This window comes from Triturus cristatus, chromosome 1_1 (assembly GCF_964204655.1).
Source record: "Triturus cristatus chromosome 1_1, aTriCri1.1, whole genome shotgun sequence".
Lineage (NCBI taxonomy): Eukaryota > Metazoa > Chordata > Amphibia > Caudata > Salamandridae > Triturus > Triturus cristatus.
In genome coordinates, this window is record NC_140579.1 from 441,303,784 (window position 1) to 441,315,915 (window position 12,132).

A 12,132-nucleotide genomic window follows, 5' to 3' on the forward strand; every position below is an offset into this window, starting at 1 on the left:
GGGAGAAATGTAAAGTGAAGAAAACCTGGCTTAAAGGCAATTAAGCTGTGCATTAGGTGTCTGGTAACAATACGTAAGTTGCTTACCTTTGAGTATTTCACTTTGATTTTCACTCATCAGAAGTAGCTCTCACTACAGAAAAGGTTAGAGACCCCTTTTTAATGGCTTCTTACAAATTTAGAAAGCAGCAAATTTGTCCTGCTGCAGCCTAAGTTTCTTTGACATATGGAAAGAGAAATAGTCCAACCCACCATCAGATATTCAGGTTCTTGGTCAAGCCAGTGCCGACAATGTAATAGCCCATTAACAAAACCCCGATTGTACTGGGCTTGTGCCTTTTACTAAGCAGTCGGTGACCAAAAAGAAGGCCCCATGGCAGTGAACCTTGTAGAAATACTGACACAAATCAGACACGTGTCTGGGCTTCAATACACAAGACTGTAAACAATAATCCTATAGTTGGAATACATATATCTGAACTGAACAACTGTCTCCGGGGTTAGTGTTTGAGGCATGGCGGAGAAAAACACTCAAGAGAAGGTTCTTTTTTCATGTTGCACTCACAGACCTAAACGTCAGACTCCGGAAAACAGATAAAGAAAACAATTCAGTCCCAGTTTGTACATTCCACTATAAATAGAAGAAGCTATCAACACAGTGTATGCTGATCCCTTCTTTACTTAAGGTTACTACATGTAGGGGTGTAGCCTTCATAAAACGTCTACAGAGATCTGTGTGTCAGCGCACATGCCTGAGCCTCAAAAAACTGGGAGCACGATAACAGTGCTGCGAGCTATAAGGCACTGGAGAGCGGAAGCCCTCCTCTGGTCTAGAGAGGTGTCAGACTGTATCCCAAGCCCTCATGCATCTCTAATTTGAAACTGGGATCTCAATAACAGTGCTGAGAGTTACAAGGCACTGGAGAGTGGAAGCCCTCCTCCGGTCTAGAGGTGTCAGTCTGTATCTCAAGTCCTCTTGTGCCTCGAAGTTAAAACTGGGATCTTGATAGCAGCGCTGAGAGCTACAAGGCATTGGTGAGTGGAAGTCCTCATCCAGTCTAGAGAGGTGTCAGACTATATCTCAAGGCCTCTTAGTTATCCAAATAAGGCCCACAAAACTATTGGTCACAAAAGCGCATAGGGGAAAATAAGGATTATTGTTCTGTCTAATATTTATAGGATGATATGAAAACATCTCAGATAACAATGTAAGAATGTTCGGTGAGACGTAGGAACAACGTTTGCTCACCATATACTATCCAAACTAGATTTGCCCAGAGAAAACTAATCTCCATGTCAAATGCCGTAGCAAGATGTTGCTGTGTACATTCCCTTGTTTAAGTCTCTCACCGCATGTCAGAACTTTTACTCATCGCTGATTTTCGATGTTCTGCATTCTGACAACCAGGCATTATATAGAATTCAGACTGCTAGTTATCCTCTACACACAATGTGGAACTAGGAGACTACACTAACCCCTGTCATCAATGCCCAGTGCCCCATATAATCTGAACCTCAAGCAGAGTACTAGCAGGAGGAAAACCCTTGGTTACATGATGCTTCACAAAACCAGGGACCTAGCTTAAAGTTGTTTAATGGTGCTTGTAATTTTCTAACTCTGTTGTTCAGTCATGTACGAGGGGCAAGGAACACGAATACCGAGCCCAGTGAGGCTTGACTTCCCTCTAGGCAATCAAACTTACAAGTAGCAATGTACCAAAGGAAATCTGACAGTCAGAAAGGCAGAAAGGCCTTTCTGCCTGAGATGCTGCCTTCTGTGATTCATTCTGAATGGCAAGGAGTCATGAAAAGGACTCTCATACCTCATTCACAGCAAAATGATATGTAGCAATGCTCTACAACCACAAGTGCAGTCACAAACCAAACCATCGACAAGACACAGGAAGTCAACATGGGGTGCTAATCCATTTGCAAGGCGGATGGCTGTCCCATGGGACAGCACCCACTTTGTAAAAGGTGATGGCTGGCATCAAGGGAGAAGACAGCAGTCTACAGGACCACACTTCTGAATGCCATCCCATGTGTGTCAAAGTATTATTTTTAAAGCTGCCCCGTCAGCAGCAGAGGGGCTGCTTTACAAAGAAATCAGAACGCAGGGTATGTTAATGCAGGGACAAAGGTCTGTGGGCCCTTGCAGGCCTTAAACCCTGCATTAACAGCAGTTCACAGGAGATCCCAAAATGTATCCTGCACACATTTATCACACATTTATCACACCCCAATAGGAAGCAGAGGGTCGCAAACCAATTGGTCTAAAAAACATCAAATGGTTTATGAGCCTACCTTTGTACACCAGTCCCAAGTTGTGAATCGTTTAAGACAACTCCATTTCACCTTCTGTGCTACTAAACAGTCTGAAGATTTCTGAAGTTTAATCTGTGGAATCAAGCTACGCCCCTAGGACACTGGTGGAATCAGCCACACTGTCTGCAGGCCCCATCTCCCATCCACAGTGAGATGAGTGCACCTTACTACACGAGTAAGCAGGCTCCTTTCTTCCTTCTACAAAGTGAGGATAATCTTCGCTTGTTCCCTAACTTTGGTTTACAAATAGTGACTTTCTTACCTGCCCACAATTTTCTCCAGGTGCTGCAGTGCCTCCTCTGTTCGCTCTGCTCTTTGCAGGACTCGCGAAACCCCAGCCTGGGTTCGAGTGAGCTCCTCCTGCAGAGTCTGTGTAGGAGAAATAAAAGTTTTACCCATGTGAGTGACTGAGGTAGGGATCAATTTCTATGTGTCTGTTTCCCAGGCACACAAGAGATACATAGTTGCAACAGTAATTCAAGCATTCCTTACATACACACCAGATACAGCACAAGGAGCAGAAATGAATATGTCCCTCACACACGATAACAGGCCGAGGCAACAGGCGTGCAAGCTCCACTCACACAGAGCAGGTACGGCACTGCCACTAACAGTTCACCTTTCCCTCATACAAAGAAAACAGGCAAAGCACAGGCAGAATATAAACGAGCCGAGGGGCAAACAAAATATCACATGCAACACAATGAAAGGGAAAACAGCAAAACTTTAAAACTTGTTAAAAGTAAGCCAATTTTCAAAGAAAGGCAATTTAAAACTTTATATAAAAGGGGTACAGAATTAACCCTGGGCGTAGTTCGCGTAGTAGCGCTACGCGTAGCTATGTGAAATGCACTACGCGAACTGCGTAGTATGCCGTTTGCGATGATTGCACAGTGCCGGATGCTTGTCCCCACTGTGTAATCATTGCAAACGGCATCTTGCACAGTGCAAGCGGTCGTTTTCTGCCGCTCAAGTAGATTTTTACTCGAGCTGCAGCTTTCTCAACGTGGAATGGTAGTTTCTCATCGCGAGCGGTCGCGAGCATACGCGACCACTCGCAATGAGAAACCTGACCTCCTCGCGTTGAGAATCTCGCCGGGAGGTTTATTTTCCACTCTCACAATCGGCAACTTGATGTTGCTGATCGCGAATGAGGAAAAAGTCGCGCCGGGATGTCATTTTGCTCGCTCGCGGTCGCCAACTTGATGTTGAGGACCGTGAGCAAGCAAAAAATGCCCGCTACGCAACGCGATTTTGCTCTGTGCTACGTGCAATTTGTGTAGTGCGAAGTAGCACAAACTACACAAACTTCGCGAGCGCAGCGTATTTGTCCGCCCAGGGTTATACAGAATAATAGTGCATGCTTCCTCACAAGCACAACAGGTACAGCACGATACAACATGGTGAACAGCAATGTAAGGTTCCCTGAGGCTCGCTGCAGGTACAGCACAGGCAGCAGTAGTGCAAGCTTCCCTTGCACTCACAGTGGGTACAACACAGGCAGCAGCACAAGCTTCCCTTGCACTCAGAGTGGGTCCAGCACAGGCAGAAGTAGTGCAAGCTTCCCTTGCACTCAGAGTGGGTACAGCATACGTGGCAGTGGTGCAAGAGCTTACCTTGTTGCTGACCTTCTCCATCTCTAGCTGGGCTGTCTTGTCCTGCAGGCTGCGGATGAGCACAGCTTGCTTCTGACTACTCGCTTGAAGCTCCTCCTCCAGCTCTGAGATCTGATGCACAAGAAAAGAGAGTGAGGAGATCACGGCTGTCTCGTGCGAGAGATTCATCCAGTCCAAACCACAACAGGTTCTGTAGTGCTGTGTTAGTCCCCAAGCTACCAGTTTAGGATGTGACAGGTTCTCTCTCTGCCAGATCCAAAGGCATCCAAACATAGTGGTGACAGGCTGATACCACCCATCCATAGAGGTTGCAGGCTATACCTGTCCAGACTACAAGGCATCCATAGAGGTGCCAAGTCAAAACCCAAGCCCAAGAGGTGAAAGATTTGTATCTCCGAGCTAATCCTGGTAACATCTACTCTTAGAATTGACGGGCTCCTTATCACTCTACGGTCCCAGAGGTGACCGATGTCTGTGCTAATCCCGAAGACATCAAATGAGAAAGAGGGCACGTTCTGTGTCCCCGCTCCCATTTTTTAACTGTCCAGTCTCAGAGATGACAAGGCTTTTGTTGTGCTATTCCAAATACGACAAATGTCCAAGAGTGACAGGCTCTGTATCCTAGTACCGGTTCCCGGAGGTCTCAGGTCCTAGAGGTTACAAGCTCTGTAATTCTTATGCTATCTTGTGCTACAATTGACAAACTGTGTAGACACAGATTAACTCTTTGAAACAGACCATTCTCACAGCAGAAGACCTTGCTACCCATCTTCACCACCACCCAGGCAGACCCCTTCGCACCTTGCTACCGATGTGCCGGGCGTCGTTCTCCTGGTTAAGCTTCTGTGACTTCAGTTGCACCATCAAAGCAAAGACTTTCTTCCTCCAGCAGGTCAGGAGGGCTGCAGCCGCAGGGGATTCCGTATCTAGAACGTCTGATCGGACCTTGAAACAGAGGGGTATGAGGGCAGTCAGTTGAAAATGGTTACCATTGAACTATGACCACTTTCGTTCTGAGCATAATATGGACTGCAACCTGGCCTATGTGAAAAATTCACTAACATCTAAACCATCCTTTTCCACACACAAAAAATGCATGTATGCGAGAACAGAATTTACCACAATCTTCCACATTATATAACTGTAAATTGCCACCCAGTTCATTGCCATCTTGAAAATTGTAAATTTGATTGAAAAACAGATAACTGACCCCGGCGGATTACCGACCCTGCCAAGAAAAACTGAAAATGAGGGATTTTAGCAGCTTTAGGATTTGGACAAATCTGAAGAAAAGACCGGCAAAGAGGGGAAGACATTTCTACATTTAGGTGCTAGACATGACAACCACTGACTGCCAGCTGTCTTGTGCCAGGCTTGGAGCACTGTGCTCCAGGCAGATACAGACTGCAAGTGGAAATCTCTGGGGGAGATTTGGAGAGTCCTAAAAAGTAGACCGACAGAAGAGGATCAGTCCCTTTAAGGGCTTGAAAGAACAAGTTACTTACCTTTAGTAACTCTGTCTGGTGGATCTAATCATTGGTTCCTCACCTTTAGAATATCCGCAGGTGTCAGACTTGATCCAGAAAAATGTTCAGCATAGCCCTAGTGCCGTTATGCAGCTCTGCGTCGACCCTTTCCACCCTAGAAGTAATGGCTGGAGTTGCATAGAAGTGCCACCCAGACGTGCCAACGTCAGTTTCTTTATTAACACTATCTATGCCCTTGGATGGGGTGCACAAAAACAAATTGTATACGCTAATGCGCAGACCTCGGACGTCAGACCTTTTTTAGATGTAAAAGAGCCCATTCCAAAGACTTGGGAGGTGGGAGGGCGGCAAGGAATCTGTGGTTAGATAAGAGTATCCACCAGATGGATCCTTATCAAAGGTAAATAACTTGGTATTCTACTGGATACTACTCGCCGCAGAGTTCTCACTTTTAGAATAGATACCAAAGCAGTACCTTCCCCGGTGGTGGATCTATGGAATAGATCAGACTAAAAGGCTATGCAGGACTGAATGACCAAAACACCCTTTTGTAGGGCCTGCCTATCAAGGCATTAATGCTTGGTAAATGTGTGCACTGCCCAAGGTGCGGCCTGACAAATATTCGACACAAGCACTCTGTGTGCCAGCGCATTGGTAGCAGTTTTGGCCCTGATGGAACGCAACCTAAATCATTCAGGAGGTTGTTTATTGTTCAGCTTGTATCAGATCCTAATGCAGAGGGCTATCTGACAGGAGACAAAGCCTTTTTCTGCGCTGCCTTGCTTTTCTTTGCCCCAGAGAACTTCACAAAGAGCAGATTGTCTACCCCATGGTCTTCGGTATGATCGATGTAAAAGCTGAGCACACTTCTGGGGTCAAGACATTGTAGTCTCCCCTCCTTTCGAGGGGGTGAGGAGGTGTAAAGAACATTGGAAGTGTAATGGACTGTCTCTAGCCTAGCCCTCAGCACCAGTTTGTCCAGAAAGAAAGTAGTGTAGTACAACTGGACTGAAGAAATTTGGAGCTCATTCACGTTATGAGCTGAAGTTATCGCGACAGAAACACCATCTTCAGGGTTCGGAGATGTAGAGAACAGCTATGTAACGGCTGAAACGGGTTCCCATAAGTAAAGTAAGGACCAAAATTAAAGTCCAACTGTGACATCACAAAGGGTTTCGGTCGAAACATGTGGATTAATCCTTATAGAAATCACATCACAACAGGTTATTTAAACACGGCTAGATGGCTTGGCAAATGCAAAAAAGCAGAGAAGGACAACAAATAACCTTTAATAGTGCCCACTTGCAAGTCATTGATGGGGCAAATACAAAATAAACAAGAATACATCAGATAGTTTAGCCTGCAACGGGTGCCACACCAAACCATAAAATTCCTCCAGCATATGCAGACTTTGAAGGGCGTCAGGCTGCTAAGAAGACATCCGCTACTTCGAGAGGGAGACTGAATGCTATCAACTGCGGCCATTCTGGATCTTCTTCAGAATTTTAGACAGGAGAGGTAGCAGCAAGAAGGCATACAGGAGTCCTGTGCTCCACTCTAGGTGGAATGCTTCTCCGCAAGGGCGCTTTCTTGGGAATTCCAGTGAGAAAAAGTGTTGACATTAGGCATTCTCAGCAGCAGTCAAGAGTTTGAGTCATGGTTCTCCCCATTGCTGGAAGATGTCCGGTGCCACCTCAGCTATGCATTGTTAAATGAGTTTTTCCGCCCTGATGTTTAAACAGCCCACACAGTGGTGAACGGCCAGATGATGAACAAGTTACTTACCTTTGGTAACGATATATCTGTAAGAAACATAGGTTAGTTATAGATTCCTTACCTTAGAATTACCCCCAGGCGTCAGACTGGATCCGAAAGGTTTTTCGTCAGTAGTACCCAGGCTTGTCGAAAGATGGCGTCGGTCGGCTCCGCGTTTGTCGTTGGCGTCGTGGTCGCCGGGATGATGTCGCGGTAGGTACTTAGACGCCGTCCTCGTGCTCGGACGTCAGTTCTTTCTTTTTCCGCGCCAGCAAGCGGAGATCCGGAGAGAGCGGTACCCCCAGTCACTTTTTGACTGACTTTTTTGCGACTTTTGTCGACTTTGTTTTTGAGTCTAACATCGACTCCTGGTGCACGAGGGATGCCTGGCTTCAAGGCCTGCGGTTCCTGTACCTGACTGATGTCGGTGACGGACCCACACCGCGTGTGCCTCTACTCCCTGGAGTGTGACTATGACCCCAAGTCGTGTTCCGACTGCCGAACCATGGCCCCGAAGTCTTTGCGGGAGCGGTTCCGAAAGCTACTCGTGGCCCGGCAGTCGGCTCCGCGTCATTCGATATCCCGGTCGTGTGGGAGGTCGAGGGACCGATAGAGGAGCCATCATCTCTCCTCGTCTAAGTCTTCGCACTTGGGGTCAGGTAAGTCGAAGCACATCAAGAAGTCGAAGAAGCATCGTAGCTCTTCGACTTGTCCGCCCTAATGTTTAAATAGCCCACACGGTGGTGAACGAGCCAGATGATACAGAACGCAGCAGCCAGACTCATCTTCGACCCCCCAAATGGACCCACATCATTGCCCACCTCCGGAACTGAGACCTCAGATTCCATTGCAGAGACGGCATATGCCACCTAGCATGGTCAAAGAGCAGGATAAAGGAGGCCAATAGTCCAAGAAGTCTCAGAGCCACCCTCTATCAGGCCAAGACAAAGCTAAAACATCAGGCTCATTGCCCTGATTCACTAGACTCATTAAACCGGAGGAAAGCCCGATAATGTACCATATGCAAGATGACCTTGATGGAAGGGAGCCTCTGCAAAGGAGTCTGGTGTGACTTTGACGTGATGATAGTGAACCCCAATGATAGCAAGAGGTTTGCCGTTGTCTGGAGGTGGTCCAAGACTCACTGTGGCAAGCCCACCTTCAATGGCCAGTCCTCGAGGTAGGGGAAGACCAGTACACCTGACTTTCGAAGACATGCAACGACCACAGCCATCACTTTTGTGAACACCCAAAGGGTCCTGGTGAGGCAAAAAGTTAGCACAGCAAACTGAAAATACCTGTGGCCCACCTTGAACCACAAGCAGCACTTGTGGACCTGCAGGAAGGGCAACATGGAAATAGGCATTCTGTAGGTCCATCCAGTCTCCTGGATCCAGGGCGAATAGAACATGGGCCAGTGTAAGCATCTTGAATGTGTCTTTCTACAGGAAGAAATTGAGAATTCAAACATCTAAAATACAATGAAGGACCCTTTTTGGGCACTAGGAAATATCGGAAGTAGAATCCAGTTCCAATTTCTCTCTATGGCCCCTTTTGCCAAAAGAGCCTGAATTTCCTGCAGCAAGATGGACAATTGCTCCTCTGAAAGCTGCTCTGGTGTGGGTGGAAGATGCAGTGGGTTGGGAAGAAATGGCAGTTGCCTCATTCAACTATCAACCACTTTGAAGGACCCACTTGCCAGATGCAGACGCCTGCCCCAATGGAGAAAATGACTGATTTTGCCTTCCACAGGGCTGTCATGTTTGGCTATGGGCAAACTAAAGTGGCTTAGAGACTGCAGTCAGACAGGCAGGGGACTGGGAGGTTCGCAGTCCCCTTGGGCCTGGATGCTGTCTGCTGGACCCCCTACACCGTTTCAGAAACGACTGGGGTGCCTTCTGTATGGGTCAAAGGGCTTGGTGTTGCCTATATGTTAAGCCCCTGGTGATGCCTTGAAAGCAGCAAAGCTGTTGGGGATATTCCATTGCGTGTGGCAAGACATAGGAAGCGTGCTGTGGCTCTCTTTTCTTTAAAAAGCTCCTACGCAGAATTGGCCTTTTTGCCAAATAAGTGAGACCCGTGAAAAGGCATATCCATGAGGGATGCCAGAATGTCACCTGAGAATTTGGTGAAACTCATCCATATGTGGCACTGGAGCACCATGCTAGTTCTGCCGAAACAGTCAGTCGTGTCTAAGCCTCATTAGTTTGAGACATGTTGGCGCAGAATTCATCCAGGTCTGCTGGCAAGATCTCTGCAACCACATTCCATAATGCAATGGAGTACCTACCCGCAAGTAGCTGGCTCTGTCTGATTGAAGGGTGATTCTGAGCGAGGAATACACATGTTTCCCGTATGCCTTAATTCTCTTCAACTCTCCATTCAGGGAAGTCATAGGGAATGAGTTTGGGTTAATCCTGCTAGTGGAAGCAGGGAGATCTGGCTCCCAGGATGTTGCAGCAAAAACACAAGGTCACTTGGAGCAGGTCAGTGGCGTTGTGCTACCTGTCTATTTATACCTGGGCAGGAACCTGGTTTAGTACAGGTGCCCATGAGAATGCCAGTCAGGCCTTCGTTGAATGGCAGCAAGGGCTTGTACGAGGTCTAACCATGGTGCAAAACTTCAGTGAGGACATTTGTTTTCACCTCAACAGATGGCAACTGGAAATTCAGGACTTCAACTGCTGTGGAAGAGACCACCTCATTTGCTGCAGTCATCAGACAGATGACCGCAGCAAATGAGGTGGTCTCTTCCATTGAAGGACCTGGGGAAAACCCAGTCCCATGCCTGGGGAAGTGTCCAAGCCACTGGCCTCTTACAGATCCAAATATAAATTGTTGTAGAGTTAGCTCCAGAGTTAGAGTGAACCTGAAATGGGTTTAAAAGGAACAGAAGACACCAAAGATGATCCACCAGCACCAGCTCAGCTGGAGGCCTCTGTGGATCCATGGGGCCCCAACACAAAGCAGAGGGAGCTAGCAGGGTGCCAAAGATCCACAACATGGTTTCCTTGAAAGAATCAATCTGTTGCGCCATTGCAGACGGCCCTGGAAATTCGAGATGCATCCGATAAGCTGCAGGATTAGCTCCTGGGCAGGGAAGAGGGGGCGAGATCGAGGGGTACCTTAACGCCCTCGCAACTTCTCAGAGGTAGAGTGGCAAGACTGGGATGAGTCTTGTTTGACCTGCTTACATTTCTTCTTGGACTTTGACTTACCCAAAGATTTGGACTGTGAATAAGATCGGTTGTAGATGTGGGTCCACACTCTCAACGTTGGACAGAACTTACGTGACTTACTGGAGTGCTGGGTGATGTACAGCTTGACTTTGCGATTCCAGATCACCTGTGGATGCATAAGATGACACTCCTTGCGCTACTTGGAGTCGCTGTCCAAATATAAGAGACACTCCTGTTTGCGACAGTCCCTACAAAGGTTTATTATATATAACTCCACATATATATATATATCTTGCTTGATATATATATACACATATATATATATATACACACATATATATATATATATATATATATATATATATATTCACTGAAAAAACCATAGGTTTCACACATGTTATAGTTAGCTGGACATTTCACTCGCACAAAACCATTGAAATTCCCCCGTTATAGTTAGTTCAGCTAACTATAACTCGCGCGACCGCAATCCACTGCGGATGACGTCACATATTACATCACTCATGACATGGTCAGTGACATCACTGATGACATCATCCAGTGAATATGTGTCTTTCCGAAAAATAAATATTTTTTATATATGTATATCTAAAGGCTAATGGAAGAATAAATGGGTAAATAAGTGTCTAAATGGATGTTTTTTTTTGTAAAATTAATTGTATAACTGACTTATTAACAGTATCTTAGTGAATACAATGATGTAATATGTGACGTCATCAGCAGTGGATTGCGGTCGCGCGAGTTAAAGTTAGCTGAACTAACTATAACGGGGAAATTTCAATGGTTTTGTACGAGTGAAATGTCCAGCTAACTATAACGTGTGTGAAACCTATGGTTTTTTCAGTGAATTTGCAAGGTTTTTTAAATACTAATTCCTAACTATAACGTGTGTGAAACCTATGGTTTTTTCAGTGAATTTGCATCTAAACCATCCTTTTCCACACACAAAAAATGCATGTATGCGAGAACAGAATTTACCACAATCTTCCACATTATATAACTGTAAATTGCCACCCAGTTCATTGCCATCTTGAAAATTGTAAATTTGATTGAAAAACAGATAACTGACCCCGGCGGATTACCGACCCTGCCAAGAAAAACTGAAAATGAGGGATTTTAGCAGCTTTAGGATTTGGACAAATCTGAAGAAAAGACCGGCAAAGAGGGGAAGACATTTCTACATTTAGGTGCTAGACATGACAACCACTGACTGCCAGCTGTCTTGTGCCAGGCTTGGAGCACTGTGCTCCAGGCAGATACAGACTGCAAGTGGAAATCTCTGGGGGAGATTTGGAGAGTCCTAAAAAGTAGACCGACAGAAGAGGATCAGTCCTTTTAAGGGCTTGAAAGAACAAGTTACTTACCTTTAGTAACTCTGTCTGGTGGATCTAATCATTGGTTCCTCACCTTTAGAATATCCGCAGGTGTCAGACTTGATCCAGAAAAATGTTCAGCATAGCCCTAGTGCCGTTATGCAGCTCTGCGTCGACCCTTTCCACCCTAGAAGTAATGGCTGGAGTTGCATAGAAGTGCCACCCAGACGTGCCAACGTCAGTTTCTTTATTAACACTATCTATGCCCTTGGATGGGGTGCACAAAAACAAATTGTATACGCTAATGCGCAGACCTCGGACGTCAGACCTTTTTTAGATGTAAAAGAGCCCATTCCAAAGACTTGGGAGGTGGGAGGGCGGCAAGGAATCTGTGGTTAGATAAGAGTATCCACCAGATGGATCCTTATCAAAGGTAAATA

General features: G+C 46.2%; 1 protein-coding gene across 1 annotated transcript in view; it reads right to left on the bottom strand.

Moving 5' to 3' along the window:
• The window catches only part of LOC146870405 (coiled-coil alpha-helical rod protein 1-like), a 281,563-nt gene that overhangs the window by 88,783 nt on the left and 180,648 nt on the right, over positions 1–12,132 (bottom strand). The window contains 3 exon segments of the mRNA XM_085640888.1: positions 2,587–2,693; positions 3,941–4,051; positions 4,742–4,885. Coding sequence (XP_085497014.1) covers positions 2,587–2,693; positions 3,941–4,051; positions 4,742–4,885 — 362 coding nt within the window.